At 34.1% G+C, this 26,953-nt stretch overlaps 1 protein-coding gene across 2 annotated transcripts in view; it reads left to right on the top strand.

Moving 5' to 3' along the window:
• DPYD (dihydropyrimidine dehydrogenase) overlaps positions 1 to 26,953 on the top strand; it is a 797,518-nt gene that overhangs the window by 428,479 nt on the left and 342,086 nt on the right. The window contains exon 14 of one of the 2 annotated variants that reach the window (XM_045547468.1): positions 10,571 to 10,808. The exons of the other annotated variant lie outside the window; for it this stretch is intronic. Within the exon in view, the coding sequence (XP_045403424.1) occupies positions 10,571 to 10,591 (21 nt within the window). The 3' untranslated portion in view covers positions 10,592 to 10,808. Of the gene's footprint in view, positions 1 to 10,570; positions 10,809 to 26,953 lie in introns of those variants that run through there. 2 annotated transcript variants of the gene reach the window in all.

Genomic DNA, 26,953 nt, shown 5'->3' on the forward strand with positions numbered 1-26,953 from the left:
AGATTAAATTTACAAGGAACACAAATATTGGATTGATACCATTTTCCAATCTTACAAAGACTTCCCAGTTTTATTAATACTTTTCCTTTATCTTTCTTTTGTTGTGGTGGTGTTTTTTATTTATTTATTTTTGTTTGTTTTTTCTTTCTTTCCAGTTTTACTTTTATCCCTCTATGTATGGGCCATACGTATTTAGTTATATGCAGTTTATCACAGGTGTAGGTTTGTGTATTTACCACCATGTTCAAGATATAGCACAGTTCCATCATACAAAGAACCTCACAGTGCCCATCTATAACCACACTAACTTCTGTCCTCTGTCTGCATTCCTAACTCCTGGAAACCATTAATCTGCTAATTCCAAAATGGTCCCATTTGAGGGCTTTTATATGAAGGGATTTATACAGTGTCTAAACTTTTGAAGTTGGCTTTTTTTTTCAAATTGAGTCTTAATCCCTTAGGATGCATCCAAATTTTTGCATACGTCAAAAGCTAGTTCCTTTTTATTGCTAAGCAGCATTCCATGGTGTCGATGCACTACAGTTTGTTTAATTATTCACCTGTTGAAGGACATCTAGATTATTTCCAGGTTTTCACTATTACAAATAAAGTTGCTATGGACATTTGTGTGCCTGTTTTTGTTTGTTTAATTTCTTTATGATAAATGCACAGGAGTGCAATTGATGGTTCATATGGTAAAAGTATATTTAATTTTATTTCAAAAATGGCCAAATGGTTTTCCAGAGTGGCTGTAATATTTTATATCACCACAAGCAATGTATAAGTGATCTAGTTTTTCCACATATCTACCAGTATTTAGTGTTTTCATTTGTCACTTTCTTTTGTTGTTATTTTAGCCATTCTCGTAGGTATATAATGATATCTTATTGTAGTTTGATATGAATTTCTCTAATGTGTAATGACATGGAACGTTTTCTCGTATGTTTATTTGCCATCTGTATGTCCTCTGTAGTGAAGTCTCTGTTTCTCTATATCGCTTTTTTAATTTAAATAATTATTCTAGAGATCACTTTGTAATAGAATATAAAGATACTTCTTTTTGTTTCTACTGATATATAATTTTCCATTGTGTGGCTATACTACAACTACAAAAAATTACTGTAATTAATTATGTACTTGGTCATCTTTAATTTAAGGAGTTCAGTAAATAAATATCCATGTGTTACAGGTTTAAGAAAATTAAATCAAGTTTTAGCTTTTCATTTCTTAGGAAATATGTGAACTATGACCTAAAGATACATATGATTCTTAGAGAACTCATCTGAAAAAATCTTTATTTTCATTTAATTTTTACTTAGCTAGTTCTGTTTTGACTTTTTAAAACTCATTGTCAATGCTTGCTATTTTAATGGTGCTATTTAGTAACTTTGAAGAAATAATAAAATCTATAAATTTATGCAGAGAAAATCTATTCTGCATATATATTTGGCCACAGAGCTTATACACAATAGAAAACTTTATTTAGTTCTGGGATTTTTCAATAGCTTAGTATTCTAAATACTGAGTTGTAAATCCATATAATAAATGAGGACAAAAGTTAAACTCTGAATGAAAATATCTCAATCTCCTTGGAATGTTAGAAATTCTGAATTTACCTTAAATTCATATAATATTTGATCTGCATACAAGTAACAGTAATGCATCTTACCATGATGTACAGACACATTAAATTTAAAGGATTCTGTATTAATGTGATGTTTCTGGATAATGGACATGGAATGAGTAGCAGTCTTTTGCGACAGCATCTTACACTTATTCAAATGGTACACATTACATACTCTCAACCTGTCACCCTCATGGCCTAAGTTCTGTATTATTTTTCTAGTGATAAGAACCATGAAACTCATGAGCAATCTGTCATAAAGTTTGAGAAGCCCCATATTTCATAAAAAACTGTGTCTATTATTTCATATATAATTCAGTATAGTAGAAATGAAAAACTGAGTATTCTCTTCAGGCCTAACAAACTGCAAAATGGAAGATTAAAATAATTAAAATAATAATTTGCAGGTGCAAGAAACTCAGTGAATCTCATACAAAATAAATGAACAGAAACTCCTGTCTGCATTCATCATAGTGAAATAACAGAAGATCAAAGAGGAAGAAAAGACCTTAAAAGTAGAGAGAAAAAAGGTGACTTAGAGAAAATTTCTAACATAAAAAGACAGAGAATACAATAATCGAACATAAAAAAACAAAGTCATAGTTACCTGCATACATACAGGGAGCAGAAAAATAATGGATAATGAATGCAGAGAAATATAGAATATACTAACTCCGTGAAATAGGAATATAATGCTATTAAAAATTGATAAATAAAAAAATGTATTGAAAATTAAAACTATGACACCAGAAAGTAAATTTGTATTTCAGAGTTGGAAGGTAAAGTTGTGAACATCTTCCAGAAAGTAGAGCAAAATGATAGAATTGAAAATAGGAAAGAATAGATAGGAAAAAATTGGGACTATAACTAGTAGCTCAATTTCATAAAAGCAGTTGTGCTGCATGGAGATGTCAGAGCCAATAAAGAGGAGGAGGCGATTTTCAACAACATAAAATGAGAAAACGTCCCAGGAATGAAGAGCATGGGAGCCATAAGGACACAATGAAATGAGAAAGACCCAGACCGATTATTATCATCCTAAAATTTCTAAGAATGGGTTTTGAAAGATCCTAAAGGATCCTAGAGAGAAATTAAACACATCATGTATAAAGAAAGGGGAATCCAAAAGAGCAACACTGGAAGTTAGAACTCAATGCTGCTAAAAATCTAAGGGGAAATTATTTTTAATATTGAATTCTAGACCAACCAAAATATCAATCAGATATCATGTCTTGCTCCATTTTGTGCTGCTATAACAGGCTACCTTAAACTGGATAATTTATAAAGAACAGAAGTTTATTTCCTCATTGTTCTGGAGGCTAGGAATCTCAAAATCAAGGCACCAGCATCTGGTCTGGTGAGAGCTTTCTTGCTGCATCCTCACAAGGCACAAGGCAGGAAAAGCAAGCTAGCTAGCTGAATGCCACATGAAGCCTGTTTTATAAGTGCCTTAATCCCATTCATGAGGAAGGAGCTCTCATGGCCTAATAGTTTCTTAAAGGACTCACCTCTTATTGCTATCACACTGGCAACACCTGAATTTTGTAGGGAACACATTCGAACCTTAGCAAGGGAAGACAAATGTACTTTCCATGAGCCCATTCTCAGGAAGCTACAGGAGAATGTGCTACACCAAAATGAGCAAATAAATGAAGGAAGGAAGCCAACATTTCCAAAAGGAAATTCTGGTAGGATTGCAAAAGGAAATTCCAGGATAAGAGGTATGCAGTAGACCTGGAGAACAATCTGGAATAAAGTGACCAATAGCCCCTACAGAGGAATTTTTCAGGAAACTGAGACAACTGCTCAGTTATTTGATAACTTTGACCTTATAGAAATATCAGATGGAGTTACCATACCATGGCACGTGGGTGGAAAGACTCAATCTGTGAGGCAGGAAAAGCCAAGCAAATGAAAGAACATTTAACTTGGAGTAGGAGTGAGAGAAAATAGTAGTAAAAGAAAAGAGATCATAGACCGCTATTGGGTTCTGCAATGACTAATATTTACATAGCTACAAACATAAAAATATTGATTGTAGATTTGACTAAAAATATATTAAAGTATGGAGGTTGGAGGAGAATAAATTTGTGTGAAATGTTATATAAAAGAGCTGAAATCTACACTGAGGTGGGAGGATCGCTTGAGGCCAGGAGTTTGAGACCAGCCTGGGTGATATAGAGAGACCTCTCATCTCTAAAAAAATTTGAAAAATTAGCTGGTATGGTGAGCCTATAATTCCAGCTACTCAGGAGGCTGAGGCAGGAGGATCACTTGAGCCCAGGAGTCTGAGGCTGCCGTGAGCTATGATCATGACACTGCATTCCAGGTCTGGGCAACAGGGGCAAAATCCTGTCTCTCAAAAAAGAAATTAAGTAAATAATAATAAAAAAGCCTTGAAATCTTAGCTTCCATGATAGGAAGTTAGGGGTGAAGGCAGAGGCAGAGGTGGGGTGGGAGTTCTTTTGCAGCACAAAGATAACTGGCCTGTTCTCAGTACACAATCAACACAGAAATGCCAACTTTTCTCTTGTATGGCTACTCATTTTATGAAAACTAAATTTGCTATCTTTAATTTACAATATAATAATAAAAACACTTCCTTATAATGACTAATGAAACTGGCCTGTACATATCCCTTTTTTCCAAACTAGTTCTTTTAGCCAGGGGTACCTGAATCGGGTTCAACCCTTGCTTGAAAAAAAAAAAAAAAAGAAGAAGAATTTAAGTATATATTTTCCATTATAGTATACACATAGAAGCAGTATCTTTGCTTCAAGTTCTTCACCCTGAATAATCTAATGATGTCAGTCAATACTTATAGAATTGTGGCAATCTTAAACACTAATAGAGAAAGAAAAATACAGGTGTTTATGCTGTGCACATTGATTTTAGCAGTTCATTCTTAGTGGGAAATGTAATTGAATATGTGTTTGGATGGATAACACCACTTTAAAGGAGGAATAAGACAGTTTAATGCAATGGGAAGAACTGGATACATCCACATATTAAATAACTGTATAGTTCACTGATTGACAGTAACTCTTTATATCTAGGATTTTATATATACCCCTTAGACTCCTCTCTCAATAACAGCACTATACTTCTTCAATTGTTGTCAAGTTGACACGTAATATGCTTTTTTATAACTTTTAATGTGATAAACCATTCCTTCCCTACCCCCATAGGAGAAGGTAATGCATCTACTTTAGTAAAAGCAAACTAAAAAAAAAAAATGTTTTCAATGCAATGATGATTTATAATCCACTGTCAGTGCTTTACATCTTTCCCTAGAAATGTTTGTATGTGTGTGTATATGTCTAAATGTATGTGTGTGAATGAATACACATATACAGAGAGAAAGTAGAGATTCTCATTTTCTAAGAGGAGCTGATAATTTAAAATACTTATGTTAGAAAAAATAAATGCCAATGTGGGTATCAATTAGTTGAATGAAACATCATAATCAAAGGAATCATGACTTTTAAGAAATAGTTTTAATTTTATTAAGTTTGTAATATTCCAATAAAATAGTTACATTAATACATGTAGTTTTACTTTTCTGTTTATTGTGTAACTCTCATAGTAGAATGTAAGCAAAATGCAGGCAAATATGTTGTTATTATTCACTCATTTAATAGGTGTATAATTGTCATAGAATGATTTAGATATAGTACACTTTATTCAACCATTTATTTCTTGAGGGACATTTGGCTTTTACAAATTCTTGTCACTATAGAATGTTCATATTTTGTGTCCTGTACCATTATTTCTCTAGAATAGATTCCTACAAGTGTGATTATTCATACAAAAGTGTAAATATTTTTGCTACTCGGGAAGCTGAGACAGTAGGATCACTTGAGCCCAGGAGTTGGAGGTTGCAGTGAGCTGTGATGACGCCACTGCACTCTAGCCCAGGCCACAGAGTGAGACCCTGTCTCAAAAAAAAAAAAAAACAAAAAAAAAAAACTGTATATATATGCATATATATACACACATATATATATATATAAATTATATTTATAATTTCAAGAAACACTGTTCACACACCCAGTAATGTAAGAGAGCATCCATCCCTCCCCCTACCTCAAACCTCCAGCACTTGATGCTGTCAGTCTTTTAAGTTTTTTGCCATATTTGCTAAATCATGTGGGCAAAAAATGAAATCTCATAGTTCTCATGCACATTTTCCTGACTGAGGTAGAACACTCTCTCTCATCATTATTGATATTTGCTTTTCTTCTTATATGAAATGACTGTGCACATCCTTTGACTATTTTTCTATTGAGTTATTTGCCTCTATCATTTTAAAGAGTACTTTTGTACATAGAAGATAGTAATCTTTAACAGATCAGTTTTTCATATTACATTTTCTTTGGGCTTATTTTTTATAACTTCTTAAAACTAAAGTTCACTTCCAGCGAAGTAATATGTACACAAGCTTGAACATTAAATAATGCTAAAAATATTTTGATGAAATTCAGCGGTTCCCTGTCTCACCTTTTCACACTCTTGCTCTTGCAAAGCAATACTTTCAATTCTTACCATGTTTGGGTTTTTAAATCCATGCTTCTGAGTAATATGATTACAGTGCATTTTTTTTCCACTTTAAACATGTTCTGTTGACTTTCTGTTATATATGACAATTATTAACTTTTCCTATGTATGTCATCTAATTTGTTACAAATGTGTAAATACTTTTTCTACACATAATTCTAAATATTCTGTCAGTGTCATTCTATCTTCTGAAGACCAGCCTTTCCTGTTCCAATCTAGACTCCTGGCATTTCTGAGTCCTCAAATTAATTTATGCTATTCTCCAGGTTGCATGTATCCCATTTCTTCTTTTCTTGGCTTGATCTTTTATTTTCCTAAAGCTAATCCTCCAGAAGACTGTTCAGAAAGGGTGTGTAGTAGGTATATTTTTAGAATGCTTGCAGATTTATAATTTCTAGAGCAAAACGTTATTTTTCTTCAAAAATGTGAATGCACTGATCCTTGCTTTCTAGCATGTAATGCTGCTACTGAAAAATATGTTTTTCAGGCATAAAGAAATGGAAGAAAATCAGGAAGGTGCAACATCTATATTAGGGAAGAAAAGTTTTCCAGAAATTCTCAGATTATTTGACTGTGGACTTGCGTGGTTGGAAAAGAGGCTGCCTGGTGTAGTCTCTCAATTTAGGGAAACCATCAGCTCTGGGATCTGTTCAATCTCTTTTACCTTGCTAGCCTGTGACTCCCTCAGGGGCAGTCTAGTTTTCATCCTCTGATGTAGCTGCATTTCATCAATTACAGATTACTTAGTAACCAAAGTCAACAAGGAGGTACAGGTGTCCAATGAGTAGAGTGTGACTTTCATTTATCTTGGATCAGGAATGGGGTTTTGTTGCAAGGAGGATGTGGCCAAAGGTCCAATCTTTGCACATCTCTAAGAATAGAGCAGGGGTCAGCAAACTGAGGTGCACATGCCAATTGGCCACCTGCCTACTTTTTTGAATAAAATCTTACTGAAACACAGCCATACCCATTGGATTGTATTGTCTATAGTGGCTTTCATGCTAAATTGCAGAGTTGATTTGATGGAAAGAGACCCAAAAAGAGTAAAGTATTTGCTAAATTTCTTTTTGCAGATAAATTTTGCCAACCTAGGAGCTAGAGAAAAGGCTATGGATCTGCTGTTAATTCTTTTTTCCCTCTATATCAAGAATATCAATCCATGCTAGCTATGTTGCAAGTGTGTTTTTTTAGTTTTACACTTGTCTTTTGCCAATTATATGGGTTGTAAGTATAGATATTTTGAATTTTTAGTCTAGGTTGTCCTATTTCCATTCACTCATTTATTTGTTCCTTTATTTACTCATTCATTCATTCACTCATTCATATATTGTCATTGCTTTTATATTTAGAAAGTTTTCCAACATTTAAAGTTGAGGCACATAATAACATTTGTTCTTCTTGTCCATTTGTTTTCTTTTATGTTGTTAATTCATCTAGAGTTTATTTTGATATATAGAAGATCATCATAACTTAAGCTTATTTTTCACTAAATTATTTATCAATTGTCCTATGATAATTCATATTTCTCCATTGACTGACTATTATAACCTAACTATGTATCAGATTCACACACATCATGCCCACTTACAATGGCCTTCTCTTTTGTTCCATTGATCTTCCAGATTCATCTTCTGATAGGACCATAGTATTTACGATTTTTATTATGTGTGTTAATTTTGCTAATATATATTATTTTCTTTTATCCTTTTTTTTACAACATTTCCATAGCTTTTCTTTTCTTATTAGCTAAATAATCAGTACCAAAGCTTTTCTAACTCCTTTATTTACAAAGGTAAAAGTTGGAATCATTTTTTTTTTTACAATTCCAAAAGTTGATGATAGGAATTTATATTGTAATTGCATTTTGTTGATGACTTATGGAATTCTGTATAAGCAAAATACAAAATATTTGTTATACTTGTGATATATATCATTCAGATTAAATAAAAAATTAGGAAGGATATTCAAAATGCCAAAATTAAATGTCTGCATTCAGTTTCTATATTATATCCCACCATACAACTTTGTTCCTAAATAAGAATAATACATATCTCTTATAGTCATCATTTATTTTGTATTTATTAATCTTAATTGATAGTAACATACAGAAATGTCCCTTTGAATTATTATTAAATGAATAAATGAATGAATAACATTGTATATTAAAAGTGTCTCAGAACTAGAAGGAGTAATATTAATCTGTAAGTCTTTTTTAAGCAAAGCTGACTTAATACCTAATCTCTCTAATCAAAGAATACCAAATATATAAGAATTATTTGAGGTAGTCCCCAGAAATTTAAAATCTGAAATATGTCTGATAGAACTCCTGATCTATATTTAATTCTAAATACATTTTTGGCATGTTTTCATATATTTAGTCAAACATTGGCATTTGCATTTCATTGTGTTAATGTCCATATTTGTGCTTAGAATACAAGTTAATTACATTTCTGTTCTTTCTGCCTGGACAGCATTGTTCATCATTAGAATATTTTATTTTAGCATTGGACTGTGTCATTTCCATGACCTTTCACCAGTATTTAACATCTGTTCAAAAAGTTGGTAAATGGTTTCATTTTGGATATGTACCCAAAAGTGCGATTGCTGGATCATATGACAGGTCTATTTTTAATTTTTTGAGAAACTTCTATACTTTTTTTCCATAATGGCTATGCCAATTTACATTATTACCAAAAGGATACAAGGTTTCCCATTTCTCCACACTTTCATCAGCATTTGTCATATCTTGACTTTTTGGTAATAGCCATCCTAAGAGGTGTGAGTTGATATCTCATTGTGGTTTTGATTACATTTCCCTGATGACTGGGGATGTTGAACACCCTTTCACTTACCTTTTGGCTATTTGACTATCTTTGGAGAAATTCCTATTCAGGCCTTTGGCCACTTTTTAAAGAGATGCCTGCTCTCCTATGTTCATTACAGCATTATTCACAATAGCCAAGATAAGCAAACAACCTAATTGTTCATTGATGGATGGTAAAAGACAGTGTGGTATATACACATAATGGAATACTACTCAGCCATAAAAAAGAAGAACATCCTGACCTTTGTGACAGTGTGGATGAGCCTAGAAAATATTATGCTAAGTAAAATAAGTCAGACATAGAAAGACAAATGTTATACTGTACTGTATGATCTCACTAATTTTGGAATCTAAAAAAGTTGAACTCACAGAAACAAAGAGTAAAATGGCAGCTGCTGGGGGCTAGGAGTGAAAGGGGTTGCAAATGGGGAGATGTTGGTCAAAGGGTACAAACTTTTAGTTATAAAATGAGTAGCATGGTGACTATAGTTAATAATACCATATTGCATACTTGAAATTTGCTAAGGGGATGTTAAGTATTCTCACTACACACACAAAAAACCAATAAATACCAACTATGTGAGGTGATGGATGTGGTAATTAGCTTGACTGTAGTAATCACTTCACAGTGTAGTATACATATATCAAGATGTCACATTGTATATGTTAAATATATACAATTTTGTCAAAATACCTAAATAAAACTGGAAAATCATTTAAAAATTCAGTAAATTATTTGGGGGGCATTTTACCCTATTTTCTTCTCTTTTTAGGTCTATTCATGTTAATACAATTGGGGAAACCATTGGGGTTTTATGATCAAATTTCTAAACCATTCCCTTAAAGATAAATGTTTATTAGAAATAGGTAGCCATACAAATACAAAATATCAGTTGGAATTGGACTTATAGGCTTACTGGCTGCCATCTGTTTATTCTATTTCCCAATCTTATTATCAATTAGTGCCCTAGCCAATATGTATGTAAGTTTTGTTTTGGTCACAACAACTGAAATTTAAATGAAAAATATAAGGGGATATCCCTCAGCTTCCAAAGATAAGAAAGCAGCTTGCCTAAGGAAGAAAGTACACTAAAAGTTGGAACCACGTCTGGACTCTCTCGGAGGTGATCCCCTCCCAACCTCTCAAAAGTTTGTGTAGGGAAGAGTGAAGGTGGGGGGCCCTGCAACCAAGTGGATGATGGAGAGAAAAGGCAATTCTCAGAAGAGGAATGCTGGGTAGATAACTCAGTGGGTGTCTACTACACTATCCTCAAACACTTTATTTAAGAGGAACTCTCCAGAGCAGACAATTACCTCTTTAAATAGCTTTGGATGTTAGAAAGTACAATTGAAATGCTTCTGAGTAGTTTCTAATTATTGTGCAGGTTGTCTCATCTTAAGGTGATTCAGAAAAATTCTAAACTCCCTCTCTGTCCTTCAGATAAGTGACAGGAGTTTTTATATGTCCCTTGTTTTACCTTATCCAAACTAAATATGCTTAGTGTTTTAGCTGTTCCTCATATGACCTGACTTTAAGTCTCTAAACCCTTTTTTTTTTTTTCCAGTTTCCACTGAAAGGGTTCTAATTTGCTGAAAACTGGAGACAGTACTCTGAACAGCTCTGAAAAAGAGCAGGAGAATCACATCCCATACTAATTTACTACAAATATGTTTATTGGTTTTTTTGTGTTGCCTCTTTCCTTTTTTGATCTCCTTTTATGTTTATATTGAAATAAAAGCTCCGTAGTATTTTAATAAGCTTTTCAGCTGGTAAATTGTGCTATCTCTATCTTGTACTTGTGTGTTTGGAGTTTTAGACCCCATGTAATAAATAATAATATTACAACATCTCTTTGGATCTTAATTCTGTAGCCAACATACTTAGTCTACCCCCTGACTCTAGCTATTTTTTCCCCTGTCTTGGGACCCCCACCTTTATCTTTATGATCTCCCTATTAACCTATTTAACTCCTTTAAAACATTTTGAAGACAGAGACAGTGCAATTTGCAACTTTTTGGGAAACTGTGTTGATCTCATTATGCACACTTATATCAGTGGAGTAATCATCACTAGCTCTGTTCTTACATTAAGTTTTCAAAGAAAATGTAAGGCCTAAACCTTTTCTGCGTTATAGCACTCAACAGTCTCCAGCTCAAATCCTTTCTCTTTATCAGATCAAGCAATGTGTCATGTTATCAGGGGAACTAATTCAGAAATCTTATAATCCTTTTGTGGGTCCAAGTGTATCACTATTATGTGCAGCTTCAGCGAATTACCACTTGGGAGCCCTCCTGAAGCTCAGAGTTCTCCCAGTATTTTGGTGCAGTTGTGTTACTTAGAATTATATGTACCCTCCTCAATAACTAGTGTCAATTCACCAAGGATAAAGTATACCTCAGTATCATATTGCATATATTACATCAATAGGGAGGATAAGAAATGTTAATGCACAGAAGAAAACCATGAAATCATAATAAACATTTGTATTGTGCCATACGTTGTTTTAAGCACTTTAAACGTCCCTTGTTTTACATTACCCAAGCTAAATACACTTTCTTCTTTTTCCTTATTTAATGCTTATGACATTAACTTTTTGAGATGTTATCTCTAACTATCTATCTTCGTTTTATCAATGAGAAAAGTGAAATAGAAAGAGGTTGTTACTTGTGTAGGCACAGATAATATGATGAAAGAATCAGTAAGTGAACCGGGTAATTAGACTTCCTTCATTCTTTTTTAACCAATACACCATACTGCCTCTTCATATCAAAAAATGATTCCAAAAATCAAGGAAAATAGATGAAGTAAGTTTGGAATAATCAATATCGACCTGTGTCTGTCAACTTGGTTTCTCAGTCTCTTGGAGTACCTTCTAATTCCCTTCAATAACATCAGCACATTTAATAAATATGATCTCTCTATGTCTCTGTTTAGATTTGTATAGCTATTTGTTGGTTGTTTGTAAAAAAATGATGAAAATGACTTGGCTGGGAGCTTTTGTATAATATCAGGAAACGTTTTCCATGTAAATATGCATTTCCATGTAAATTGCTAGCCCATATCCTCCATCTTATCTAAGTAAACATGAATCAGATACCTTGCTGGCTATAGTTCAAATAACTGGAATCTTCCACATTTCTCTACGTATTAGGTTTGTAACCATTTCAAAAAAATAAATAAGATTACTTTGAAATTACTTCCATTATAAAATTGATCCAAGACATTGTAACCCAATTATAAGATCATAATATGGTGCTATGGTTAGTATCTACAGTCTAAGTTGTAAACCTTTAGTAGAATGTAATTTTATCAAAGAAACAGAAACTTATCAATATGCTAATGAATGAATGTTGACATTCGCGTCTATATAGCTAGTATTAAACAGTGGTGCTTATAACTATTGTTTTATTTTCACTGCCAGAGAAATCAGTAATGATAATAGTATTTAAAAAAAAAATCAACAACACCAAAAAGGTTTCTGAGGAAGTAGTGACATTTTATTTATCTGCCTTTTTTCTTTTCAATTTTAGTTTCCCTTAAGGCTATTTTAGCTGACAAGTTGGACTTTTGGAGGCCTGCAGTGTATAAATCACTCATTCTTTAGCCTTTGGTAATCGGAACCATGAGGTTTTATTACATTTAGATTTATCAGATAAAAGGCTTCTGGAGATCTATGATGTTTGTGTAACCCTCACCTAAATTTGACAATAATTATAGGTAGTGCTATCAAATATAGGTATTAGCACTGCATTTTTTCCTAATGAAGTTGTTATATTAAAAGGTAACTCCTTTATACCATTTTTGCAGAAACAATTTCTGCTGATAAACGTGCATAGTAACTATCCACAGAGGGCTATTAGGACCATGGAGCCAGCTCTAATTTTGGAATTTCCTGAAAACTTGTCAAAAGCATCATCATTTTTTAAAGAATATTTTGAACTATCTTCTTCAATAAATTTATTTTTGGAATCAGCTATTATCCATTGATTAGCTATTTATTTTATTTATTTATTTTTTTTGAGACAGAGTCTCGCTTTGTTGCCCTGGCTAGAGTGAGTGCCCATGGCGTCAGTCTAGCTCACAGCAACCTCAAACTCCTGGGCTTAAGCGATTCTCCTGCCTCAGCCTCCTGAGTAGCTGGGACTACAGGCATACGCCACCATGCCCAGCTTATTTTTTCTATATATATTTTAGTTGGCCAGATAATTTCTTTCTATTTTTAGTAGAGACGGGGTCTCACTCTTGCTCAGGCTGGTCTCGAACTCCTGACCTCAAGCGATCCACCAGCCTCGGCCTCCCAGAGTGCTAGGATTACAGGTGTGAGCCACTGCGTCCGGCCTATTAGCTATTTCTTACTGTTACTTACCATCAATCATTTTAAGACTTATGCCCTACTAACCTTAAGAACCAGAATCATCTTTGACTAATTATTTGCCCTTTACCCTTAAAATTTAGTAGGAAAAGCAAAATGGTGTTTTAACTCATCTTCTGTAGTCATCTTTGGCACTCCCTTTAATCTGCCCCTTCACTCTTGGAACAGTCTGCAAACTACTGCCCATGGGCCAAATCCGGCCTCTCACTTGTTTTTATATTGCCCATAAGCTAAGAATGATTTTTACATTTTTAAATTGTCTTAGTCCATTTGGGCTGCTATAATAAAATATCATAGACAGTTAGCTTATAAACAACAGATTTATTTCTCACAGTTCTTGAGATTGGGAAGTCTAAGATTAAGGCACTGGCAGATTTGGTGTCCAGTGAGAGCCCACTTTCTGGTTCATAGATGGTGCTTTCTAGCTGTGTTTTCACATGGTGGAAAAGGTGAGGAGTCTCTCAGGGGTCTCTTTTATAAGGGTACTAATCCCATTTATGAGGGCTTCACCCTCATGACTTAATCAAATCCAAAAGACCTCACCTTCTAATACTATCACATCGATGATTAAGTTTCAAAATATTAATTTTGAAGGGACAAAGATATTTAGGCAATAGCATAAATGGTCACAAAAAATAAAAGAAGAATACTTGTTACATGTGAAAATTACATGAAATTCATATAAGTAGCAGTAAGAAAAAATAGCTGGTCAATGCATACACACATACGAAATTCACATAATAGTGTCCAGAAATAAATTTTCTTTGGAACACAGACACATTCATGAATTCTACTTATGACTGCTTTCATGTGACGGTGGCAGAGTTGAGTAGTTGTGACAGAGATCATATTTCCCAAGAACCCTAAAATAGTTATTATCTGACTCTTTGTCATATTAGTAAAAGTTTGTTAGCTTCTACTCTGAACAATCTTCCTGCCCTTTGTAAGGCAGATTTTCAGCTTGCTTTCTGGATAGATTCCTCTTTTTTTTACATTCCAGACAAATCGTTTCCAATGTCCTCCTGTCCATTATGTGTTCAGAGGTCCTAAAGCATTGAGATATGTAAGAAAGTATGAAAATTGTTTCTTTTTTTCTGATTTCTATTTTTATAAATGTTTTATCCTAGTTGCATGGTCAGAAGTTTGCTTGTGTTGATGGAGTGCATGATCAAAAAATTTTAGACCATCTACCTACATAAATATATCATAATCTTTTTTCTATAAAATATCAATGTCCTATAGAATATTAATGGGTAATGCATGAAAAAAAAAACTTTCAGAATCCAACAGATTTGTGAGATAATGGATTATAGAAAATTATAGGTAGGCTTAGTACAGGATATCTCAAGGCCTTTAATATGCTTAGGTGTGTTGTGAATCACCAAAAGGAGATCTCTTTGGTGTTTCCCCAAGATGGTTTGGTCACATAACTCCCCATCCAGTCCCAAATATCCTAGAGAGCACCCTTGAAAAGTATTTTCTCTTTCATAGGATGTTTCAGTGTATTAAGTTTTATTGTACATGTGAAAGCACAAATGATAATTGCAGAGTGCCATACAAATATAAACTATTACTCAAAGATGCTTTTATGAATCTGGGCACCCAGAAAGGCATTTAAGTGGCTGAATCCATTGCTACTTAAAATGGATTTATTGTTGTGATAATTGTTGCTATTTAATTAATTAATTTCAAATATATACTTTAAGTCAGACTATGATTATAGCCCCAAAACTGCCACCATGATGATGTTCCTTCTAACAATGATCTGCAAAGCTTGTGATAGAGTCTCAAATCAGTATTTTAACCAAAATGGTAGGAAGATTTTGATAGTGAAATCTATAGCAGGAAACAATTTATTTTTAGGTCAGTCTGTTACAGCCTTACCAGGTCCATTGCCTGCTTCTCAAGAGGAAGCCAATACACTGAGACAGCTGGTGTTACAGCAGAGAAAGAGTTTAATATCACAGGCACCATGCGAAGAGACAGGAGGAATTTCTCAAATCCATCTCCTCAAGAATTTGGGAGAAAAGGTTTTTAATGATAGTTTGGTGGGCAAAGGGCTGGGCAATTGGGCCTGCTAATTGGCTGGGTTCAAGGTGGAACCATAGGGGTGTAGAAATTGCCTTCTTTGCTGAGTCGGATCTTTGGTAGGAGTCACAATACCAGTTGAGTCAGTTCCTTGGTATGGGCCATTGGTCTGGGCAAGTCAGCTTCGCTGTCAGAATGCAAAGCCTGAAAGATATCTCAAAAACTAGCCTTAGGTTTCATGAGGGTGATGTAATCTATGGGAACAATGAAGAAAGCTAAGAATCTTTATGATCATCAGCAATATGACTCCGAAGTTGTAAGCAATTATAGGAAAGCAAGCTAGGGAACAGTGGCTGGTTATATACATATTTCCCCTACCACAGTTCCCACCTTGTGGCCCTTTGTTAATTTTATTATATAAAGGGCATTTTCAAACCTATAATAACCTTTATTTTATGGATATATCCATGTTTTCCATTTGCCCACCTCTTTTTTAATTATAGTTTTGATTACACCTTTTTCAAAAATAGAAGTTACCATGATTAAAATAATTCTTTCAGGAATTTAAATGATGGCATTCTACATATCATACTGTCTTCTGAAGGATGAGTTGACAAGAAAACATTATCTCAGAATATTTAGTTTGAATCAACAAATCCATTTGCTTTCACCTCTCTCCTCCATGAAATAAATGTTAATTGTTCGATTTTTTTTCTACAATAATGCCTAAAAAGTGGTCCTGATAATTAAAAGAGTCCTACTATGAATAACATATTCTGAAATCCAAAATTCTTAGGATTTATTTCTTTGCTTAGTTGGTTGTTTCTGTTTTGTTTTGATTTTAATTTATAAAACCTTTCCCAATGAGGGCTATATTGATCATCTTTCAGGAATAACATTACTGCATCTTATGAAACTAAAAAAAAAAAAAAAAAAAAAACTTGAAAAAATTTAGAGAACATGAACAGGAAGTTTTTCAAATGTCCTTCAGTTTACTTGTTTGCATTTCCTCAAAAGAGACTGGTGCAAAGCAGTTTGGAGTTTAGAATAGCTTTGAAAGCATTTATTGTTCCAAGGCTAATTTTAACCTTGTGATAAAGATTGCTTTTTGTATTCAGTTGAATGTGATATCCAGTAATTGTTTGTCAAGGCTAAGTGCTGTAGGACATAATACATTTTTAAATGGTCTTTTGTAATTATAATACAAGCATCTTTATGACCTAATATATGACAGAATGCTATTGAGTAGGGGTGTTAGAATGAGGAGAAAACAGACTTTAAACTTTATTATTTTATTTATTAAATCTCTTAGCTTCTTAACTGACATTTAGGGTAGTTTAACTGTATGCTCGAATGAATGATTTTTCATAGCTATATGTTTTTTATAGATTTTTGGCAGAAATTAACTTTTTTCCCTCCCTCATTCTGTGTATTCCCATTTTAGTCAGTAGGATTTTGGGGAGGAGGATTCCTTAAATTAGCTAAAACAGGTGTGTGTTGCCTGTAGTAATTTTGATATGAGTTTAAGGTTACCTCTGCAGGGGAGTTTTAAACTTTCCCTCTATTCTCTGAAGGTCCAATAATTTGAGTCTAGAATAAATGTGACAGTAGACAGATTAACAGAAAAAAAGGCATACAAATTTACTAAATGCATATGCATGTGAGTCCCACAAAATATAAGACTCACAAAGAAGGGTCAAATGGTTGAAGCTTAAATAGCATTTTGAGCTAAAGAAACAAACAGGGGCTTGAGGATTCTCAGGGGGTGGTGGTTCTACAAGCAATGGAAGGGTGAGGGGAGGAACTAAACTGGAAACAAAGCTTGTCTTATTATGCAGATAACGTCTCTTGGGTAGTGTCCTGAAAAGAATAGGTGGAAGGTCTGTCTGGGCATGGTTTCCTGGGCTTAGAGACCTTTAGTCTCTTCTCTTGTTAATATAGATTACAGGGAGGGAGTTCACCACAATTACATTTCTTCTGGGGGAATTTCCCTTAGTCAGATAAGGGAAACTTCAGAGAAAGCTCCTTTCTGCACTTCAGGAGAGAAAGCAGATGGTGGGGTACAGGGGAAGGTCAGAGAGGCCTTGGTTCTGAGGCTGTTTCCTTCGTTCAGAGTACTCGGCATTTCAAAGTGGCATACTTTGTTATCTGAGCCCCAACACCTCTAAATCAGAAATTTGTGGTTTCAGACAGCAAGGTCACCAATCAGAAATGTTTCCATGTTGTATGTCTTGTAGTTGTACAGATAAATTGCGTTTTGCTATCCTAATCCATGGTGGCTGAATGTGGTATTAGGGATCACATCACACAGCCTCATCATTTTGTTAGAGGAATGACTAGAATCAGTGCTCTTTCTACAACATCATTCTGAATCGTGCATCAACAGAGATGGTAATGTTGAGGCAAAACATACCAATCTTAGTTTTAGACTGCTGACTCCAGAATATTGCCACCTTTGGGTTTGCAGTTTATCCTTTTTTTCTGCTTGATAAGTTTGTTGTTTATACACTATAAACAACACTATATTTTATATGCTATAAAATGTAGCATGCATACAAAAGTATACAGTTTAAGATATAATAAAATGAATACTTTTATTCTCATTTCACAGGATAAGTTATAGAACATAAGATATTTCTGAACCTTTGATTCTTAATGTGTCCCTCCTTGATTATTGCCTTTCTCTTTCCTCAAGAAGTAACTATTTTAGATGTTGTGATAATCATTTTCTTGCTTTTGTATATATTTTTCACATATGTATCCCTAAACAGTATACTATTTAGTTTTGTTTGATTTTCTACTTCATATAAATATAATCAGTTTATATTTTTATGCAACTTGCTTTTTTCTTATGATTTTCAATATTTTGTTTTTTTCACAAAGTATTGTTTTTGTTTCACATTGTTTTTTCACAATTCTAGTTGAAGAATTAACATTAATTCATTCAATTTCTCTGCTATATACTATTTGCTCACCATTTCTTCTGTTTGAAGTTTCTTTATTTTATCTCTGTTTTTAAATTATAATTTTGCAAGGTATGCAATTCTTAGTTAACCTTTCTTTTTTATATAAGATATTCTATTCTCTTCTGACTTCCATTGTTACTGCCACGAAGTTATCTGTCAATTTTCCCCTTTTTATAAGTAGTCTTTTCTTCCTCTGGTTATTTTTTTTTGTTAAGGCTTCTCTTTCTTATTGATGTTTTATTTACCACAAGGTGTCTAGCTATCAATTTTTTTAAAAAAATTATTTTCCTCAGTTTATTGGTGTCTGGAATCTGAGGATTGGTATCTCTCATTAATTCTATTAAACCTATTGAAATATCTATTGAAATATTGTCTGTCCCAGTTCTCCCCATTATCTTCTTATGAACTCCAATTAGATTTTTTGTTGTTGTTGTTCCTGCATGTCTTTTAACCTCTTTCTTCGTCATGTTTTGCATCACATTTGTCTGTGCTGCCTTGCAGGTAACTCTCTCAGATATAGCATCAATTTGACTACTTTTCTTTCACTATGCTTAATTTCTTGTTTGCTCCAAACTATTAGGTTCTTTTCTCCCCAATTATTTTACTTTTTTATTTCTAGAAATTCTATCTGGTTGTATTTTAAATCTTCAAAGTAAGTTTTCAGTTTCTTATTCTTTATTTATACATTCAAGTTTCTCTTTTATTTTTAAGCATATTAAAATTTATTTTATATTCTATGTACAATAATCCCAGTATATGAATTTTTGGTATATCTGATTTTGTAGCTTTTTTTGCTTCTACAGACTCCAACCTATGATATCTTCTCTTTAATATCTTTGGTGATTTTCTTCTACATAGGCTCACATTCCTTGGAAGTTTATTTATGGGAATTTTTGTTACCTGGGGTAAAGTTACATTCTTTCAGAAAGGGTTTGAGATTGTTTCTGCTATTTATCTAAGGATACTATGACTAGGAACCACTTTTAAACCAAAACTTTTAACTTCAGGTCTTGGGGCCCACACAGGTTTGAATTGTTAAGGGAGACTTATTTCTCTTTCATCTATAATTAAAGCTGAAATGGACACATAACTAACCATTGCTCTCTAATTATTTTCTAGTTCAAAAATTGAGAGTATCACATTTTGTTTGTCCTAACTTTATGCAAATATTTCTAATCTGCCTTCCATCATGCTCAGTCTCTGACTTTGTCTGCTGTCTCTGGTGTTTGCAAGTCATGAGAACTCAGTCTTTTGGCTACCAGGGAGGGATTGGAAAAACCCTGAGGGCAAACACTGCCCTACAGCTAGTTTGCCCTTGTGGATCTCTGCTTTGTGGCTATTTCTGATCTCTCAGAAATGTCTTTTTTTTATACCAGTGCAAGCTAGGCATCTTTTTTTTACATGTCCTGTACAGTATTTTTATATGTGCTATATTACAAGAGATTTCTCTCAATATTTGTTAACCATATTACAGAAATGGGAAAATCCTATCTGATTCTTTTAGATACTCCTTTAAATAGCAGCCATTTCATTTACAGTGCTTTCCTGAGTAGAACCAGAGACTTTATACAGGTTTTATAAAAAGTAAATATTTTTTTAATGTTTATCATTTTCAATGAAAATTCTGTTCTAATACTTGAAGATAATTAATAACTATTAAAATTGAGTCATGCTTACACCTTCACAGCTGCTGTTCTGGGCCTTAAAAGATTTCTTCAAAGCATATCACACGATCATCTTATAAGCAGGCCAGCAGAAATTTCTAAGTTAATTACAGTTTGGCAGAGTATATCCAAAACCTCTTATCTGAACAGTGAACCCAATAATTTAATCAGTCTGTCTGTTGATTAATCACGTTCTAATCCATCTGATATCAGCACTGAAAAAACTCTTCATCTGTTTCTTGTAAAAGTTATCTCTGTGAATGCACAGCTGCTGTGAGCTATTGGTATTAATAACTTGAATAGAAGACAGAACACAATGGATTCTCAAAGCCTGCAGAAAAAAGTTTGAACTCCTTAAAACTGTCATTCAAAATTCTGTACAATCTGACCCAACTCTGTTCAATCTTCCCATCTTCATTTCCGGTTGCTTTCCTAGTTTTAGCCCATGAACTAGTAAAAGTCAGCTACCTGAACTCTCACAACTTCTGCTTTGACTGTTTCTGAAGCTAGTCAGTTGATGAATGAATAAATATTTATTTATCAAATACCACATGTTAGTCATGTGCTATATTACTTCAATTAATAATGATGGCTACCCAGCTCAGCAGACAAGAAGGTCAAAGGGCAAAACAAATCACTTTCAGCGTCTAGTTTACAAAGTCACAAGCTTTTTTAAAAAGGGCAAGAGGAAAGCCAAAGACTATACAAGTCCATGATCCAGCATTTTACCAGTCATAACTAAATAAAATTCATAAAAATCAATCTTCATATTTCTGCAATGTAAGACATCAATTCCTTTAGATGTTTGACACTATCCGAAAGGTCAGGGACATCTGGCATGGGGGGGGAGCACTGAAGAACATGTGCGTAAAACTCCTTCCTTGACATACAGTAGACACTCAGTCTAGTGAGTTTTCATTCATCACTCCCCTCTCTAAGCCTTACCAGGTCATAAATTGTTTTCCTATTCACTCTAGAGCACAATATGCTGTTCTTATTTGTTTTTCCCTTCTTACTCCTTTCACTACTTCTACTACTTCTTACTTATATAGGTATCTATCCATTCAGTTACATCAGCCCAGCCCAAGACTTAGTTGAGTACAACTCATGCCGTTGCTGTGTTGACAGTCTTCAGCATACCAACATATCGGAATTGCAGAATTCCCAATGTAGTCTAAAACATGGGACAATTTCAATGGGTTCTTAGAATACTGAACTTGCAAAGTTTGGGGCCACAAGAATAGGAAGTGGATAATTATCATGGTTGATTCAAGACTATGGAGAGTTTTTATTTCACCACATGATTATTTTGTCTGTTTTACAACCATTTTTCTAGTTAATTATACTTTATTAGCGTTCATATGATATTTTTTCCTTTTTTCTTAAGGTTTCTAAGGTAATCTTACATAGACTGGTCCTAGTGTAGCAGATTCTTCTAATACTATTTGCCCAGTTCTTAATTACTCCATCTTTGTTTACATGAGCATCTTTGTGAATCCTAATTAATTCTATCCTGCTAGACATAGTTCCTTAAGCAAGGGTTGGGGATGAATATCCAACACAACTTGAGCCCATCACAGTCTCTGCTACTAGGGGTTAACGTTTGGCCTAAGAAATTACAAGTTTTGAGGAAAGGCTATACCTATAAATTGTAAATGTGAGACCTATAGGAAACCTATGTTCTATCATATGAACTTAGACAGAGGAAGCCCACTGTAGAGAGGGAAATGAAGAGCCATGCAAACAGAAGCAGAGAGAAGAAACAGAAGCATTCCTAACTGAGGTATAGCTGCATTTTCTTTCTTGCTTTATGTTTAATACTCCTTTACCTTAAAACAAATACATCACACCCCACTTTTTAAAAATATAACTTGTTGACTAGGGCTGGGCACAATGGTTCATGCCTGTAATCCTAGCACTCTGGGAGGCTGAGGTGGGAGGATCACTTGAGCTCAGAAGTTTGAGACCAGACCCCGTCTCTACTAAAAAAAAAAATAGAAAAAATTAGCCAGGCATGGTAGTGCATGCCTGTAGTCCCAGCTACTTGGGAGGCTGAGGCAAGAGGATTGCTTGAGCCCAGGAGTTTGAGGTTGCTGTGAGCTAGGCTGATGCCACGGCACTCTAGCTCCGGCAACAAAGCAAGACTCTGTATCAAAAAATAAATAAATAAATAAATACAAATAAATTAAAAATATAACTTGGTCAAGTTGATACCTTTTCCTTACAACTAAAATCTGTTTTAATTATTATTATATACACCAAATGTTAAGAGGTCACTATTGTTATTATTTATATCACATAAAATACCTGAGTTCTAGTCTCATCTTTAATGCTTACTAGCTGTGCAACCATGGACAAGTCACTTTAATTTCTCTAAGCTTCTGTTTTATTAGTAGCAGCATGATGACAGAGTTGTGATGATCAAATGAGATGACATACAGAAAAGATTTGTGCTATACATATCATTATCGTTTTTGCAATTTCAATGCCACAGCTTCTCTGATAATTCATCTTATTTTTCTAGGATAACATTGCTATTCTTACTGCATTTTCCATGTAGATAGACATATTTATACTTCCTGATAATAAAGGAGTAAATTCTGTCACTCATTCAGGTATCTAGTGCTATCTTTACATAAGACACTAGAATGGAAAAAATGATTTATTAAAAAAAAATACTCATCCTCATTTTGCCCCTCCAAAAACATCAAGTAGAAGTTATTCTGACCACTATAAAGTTTATTTTGGGGAGTAATCAAATATTAATATACTTAGTTCATGAAGAAAGTAAAATGTTAGAGAGTTCTTTCATAACAGTAGAGTTTCTCTAGAAACTAGGCCACTTTTGAATTTTTTTTTACTTTTTGCTATTCCCAGAGTAGCAGTATCCCAGATTTATAATAATGGAATCATACTATGTAACAAGATATTTGTTGTTAGACTTGTTTGCAGAGTGATTCTCCTCTTTTACGGAATAATGTATAATTAAATCCTACTTAAATATTTTAGTAGGATTTTATTAGGAATGTGGTATCAATTTGTCCTGCAGTGCATTTCACTTTTGAAATCCTGATTTATAAAACCAAATAATTGGAAAATTTTTTTGACAACAAAGACAATTCACAGCAGATATTTGGAAATTTAAAAAAGGAACAAATATCCCTTAGATATTTGTTACAGATTTTCAGGTAAACTGACAAAACTTTCTCTACAGCTCATAATAATATACACTACACTACCACATAGCTCATTGAACATATTTCTCATTCTACCATGCACTTACACAGTTCAGAAATAAAGCTTTTATATAATTATATATCACTAATACTTTTGAAAAGCCCACCTTGCTCCACCATTCCCAATTTCTCTCTCAGCATCTACCTACTGCAAGAGGTAGCCTCTACTCTGAATTATTTGTAGTTAGTCCGTTACTTTTATTTATAGTTATATCACGTAAGTATGTGTCACTAAACAATTGTTTTGTTTTGTGTGTCATTTTCTATATTTTTCTATAACTTGCCCTTTTCATTCAACATGGTTGCAAAATTCATTCCTTGCGGTATATGTAGCTGTGATTCACTCTGCAGATTTTATTTTTATTTACTTTCAACTTTGTTGGACCCAATTCTTTATCTAGTCTTTTACCAAGACATTTCTGAAAGGTATTCTTTTTCTATTTTTTGTGGCTATTGTGACTATCTTAATTCAGTAGTAACCGTGGAAACGTAAGTTTTTATGATAAAAGAAGTTAAGTAGATGAACTTAAACAAATATAATCAGTCTGTTTTCCATTTGAATCTCTTTACTGGTGCTGAAAAATCATTATCATCACTTCAAATGTTCAGAGATCACTAACACTTGATTTTATAATGGTAGTTATAATATCACATAGAGACATCACCTAACACTTCCTTTTCTATAACATCTATTTTTAAAAATCTGAATATTTTTAATGCACTAAAGATTAGAGATATGGTAATTTACCTTTTTTATTATGAAGAATGAACTCTCATATACTCTAATTATATTTGAATATGTTTATTTTGTTATATTAACTCCCTTAAGCAATGCTAATATGACTTAGCTATTAAATATTAAAGCAAAATATTCTCTTATGAAATCATGCTCAAATTCTAGTATTCCCAGGTCAAAAGCTTTAGTAAGTTATTGCCCAATTATTGAAACTGTAACTCTAGTCATATAACCAAGGATAATTGGTTGTATCCATGTTTTCATTTATCTTTCACTTAATTTAAAAATTCTAAGATGTCTCAAGTCAGTGAAGAAGGTTTTTGGCAAAGCAGTAGCAAACATGACTGAATTTGGGAAAGAAAACCTAGAATAAAATTATTACTGGGTGTATATATTGGAATTTTGCCACTTTAACTTGAAGAATGCTACATTTTTCAGTTTCTATGGTGCTAACAATTGACTCACTGATAGTTAAGTTCTACACCAGTAGGCTCCTGTAATTTGGGCAGTTATAAAGACTTTTATCTTTGCCTGAATTAAGAAAAGAGAAAAATGACCTGTTTAAAGAAACAAACTCTATCACTGTAGTCCCCAACCCCCAAGGCCTGGTACCAGTCTGTGGTCTGTTAGGAAACGGGCCGTGCGTCACTGCCTGAGCTCTGAACACTCCCCGGCACTACTGCCACACCCTACCCACCCAACCCCGGTCTATGGAAAAATTGTCTTCCATTGAACCAGTCCTTGGTGCCAAAAAGGTTGGGGACTGCTGATATTCTGCTTCCATATCTGGAGAAGGGTTTAAAAAACCCCTTTGATATGGTGGGTACTTCCTGCACATTATTGTGGTTAAGGAGATCATTGACAACCCTCCCATGTTATATTTACACTTTAACACAGGATTATGGAAGAGAAGAATAAAACAATCTAGCATTAACAAGAAACTTAACTCACAATACACAAAGAAAATATCCTTTAAGGTTGAAATTTTAGGTTTTGAGGTATCACTAAGGGGGAACATTTTACTAAAGAAGCATTTTCTTCACTGTTCTCCAATTAAATATTTTTAGCTTTATTGACTCTTTTTGGCTGTTGTGGGTTGCTGGCCTAATTGTTATTAGGAGGGTTTATTGTAAATAGCATATGGCTTAGAATTCCCAGATTATGAGGTTTTTCGTTATTCAATATTGGAGAAACTTCTGTGTCTTTTTTATTTTATAATATTAAAAAATTCCTACACATTTTATGAAGATGTAGTCTTAGAATAGCATACAACACAGACGTAAGAGGCAACTACAGTTGGTTAAGGTTCTAATAGGCTCATCAGCTAAGAAGTACCCTCCATGTCTATGGATCAGGTTAAGAATTTACATCCACATGAAAAAGAAAGACCTACCAGTTGGACTGTATCTGAGTGGGTCTTCTCTATTTGGATCATAGAGATCAGCTATACCCAGCAGTTCAGGGCCAGCAGTCAGGAAGGTCTTAGATACTACGGTGTGATGAAGTTCAAGCATGCTTCCTATCATGAAGGCTCCATGGTAGACTGGGATGGGGAGGTGTGTAGCAGCACCTCTGTATCACAGCACTCTGGTACCAGGATCTAGCCATGGTGGGGGATGAAGAGGGCGCTCTACTGAGCTACAGAAGAAGGGGTCCCTGAGGGATCAGAAGAAGCAAGTAAAGACCCCAGTTCTATAGGAATGGACTAGTAGGAAAGGATCTAAGCATAGTATCTGTGCCTGGAATTTGAGCATAAGCCCAAATCCACCAGACTGTTCAGCACCAGAATGGGGCCAGCAATAAATACCTTTGGTTCCCATATTTCGGGACAAGACCTTCTCTACTGCCTAGGGTTTTAATCTAGACTCATTCAAGAAACATTATTTGAGCACCTACTAAAGGCCAGGCTAGAAGCTGCATATGTAATAGAAAACCAGATATAGTTCTTCCCTTACAAATCTTACATTCTAGTGGAAGGTACAGTCAAGAATATAGGCAATCACAATAAAGGGTAGTAAAAGTGCCAATTAGGAAGGTAATTATTGTTGTAGTGGCATGAGTCAGAGCATCTTATTAAGACTTGATGGAGTTGGAGAGAACAGAAAGGCTTCTCAAAGGAACTGAAGTCTAAGCTAAGATCTGAAGAATGGGACACTCCTAACAAGAGTTAATACCTCAGTCATATTAGCATTGCTTAAGGAGTAGTGACCCTGCTAACAGGAATCAGTTTTGTTGAATAAGCGGAAAGTGCTGCTGCCAGATCAATGAATTACAAAATGGTCATTTAAACCAGGTGTCACATCATTTGCAGAACTACCCTGTTCCAGGGTACATGCTTGGTGAACTAAACAGGGACTCTACTCTTCACTCTGGCCAAGTACTCCTGTACAGAGAACAACTTGTGCCTCAGTTGGATTTATCTAGGTGGAGAGCATTTAGAGTTGGGGGTAAAGCAGAGGAAAGGAGGACCTCAAGCCTTAAAGGATATGACTCTTGAAAATTGGAACATAGAAGAAAACTAGCCTCATTTGGGTGAAACATTTCTAGAATTGTCTTCTCAGACCATGAAAACACCAGAGTAGTACCTACCAGGTAAGCTACACAGAGCCACAGAGCCACTCGTAGAAATGCAGAGCCCACATTTAAGCATTTGCCAAGATGGAAATTTGACCCACCAGACTTGAGCTTCCTGGAGTAACTCTATTTGTCATTTTACCCATTAGGATTGTGAAACATGGTTTCACAATAGCAAATCAAAGCAAGCTGGTGATGTTGCACACAATTACAATAGAAGTGGAATGGCTTAATTAGTAAAAAATTAACTGGCATGATTCCTATAAGTTAAAATGTACATATTTAAGGAGGCTTATTGTAACATTTATACCATTTATTTTATAATATACTAATTCGAATGTAAAAGTGAATGTAAATTACCAGAAATTAAC

The sequence above is a fragment of the Lemur catta genome, chromosome 3 (genome assembly GCF_020740605.2).
Source record: "Lemur catta isolate mLemCat1 chromosome 3, mLemCat1.pri, whole genome shotgun sequence".
NCBI classification, from domain to species: Eukaryota; Metazoa; Chordata; class Mammalia; order Primates; family Lemuridae; genus Lemur; species Lemur catta.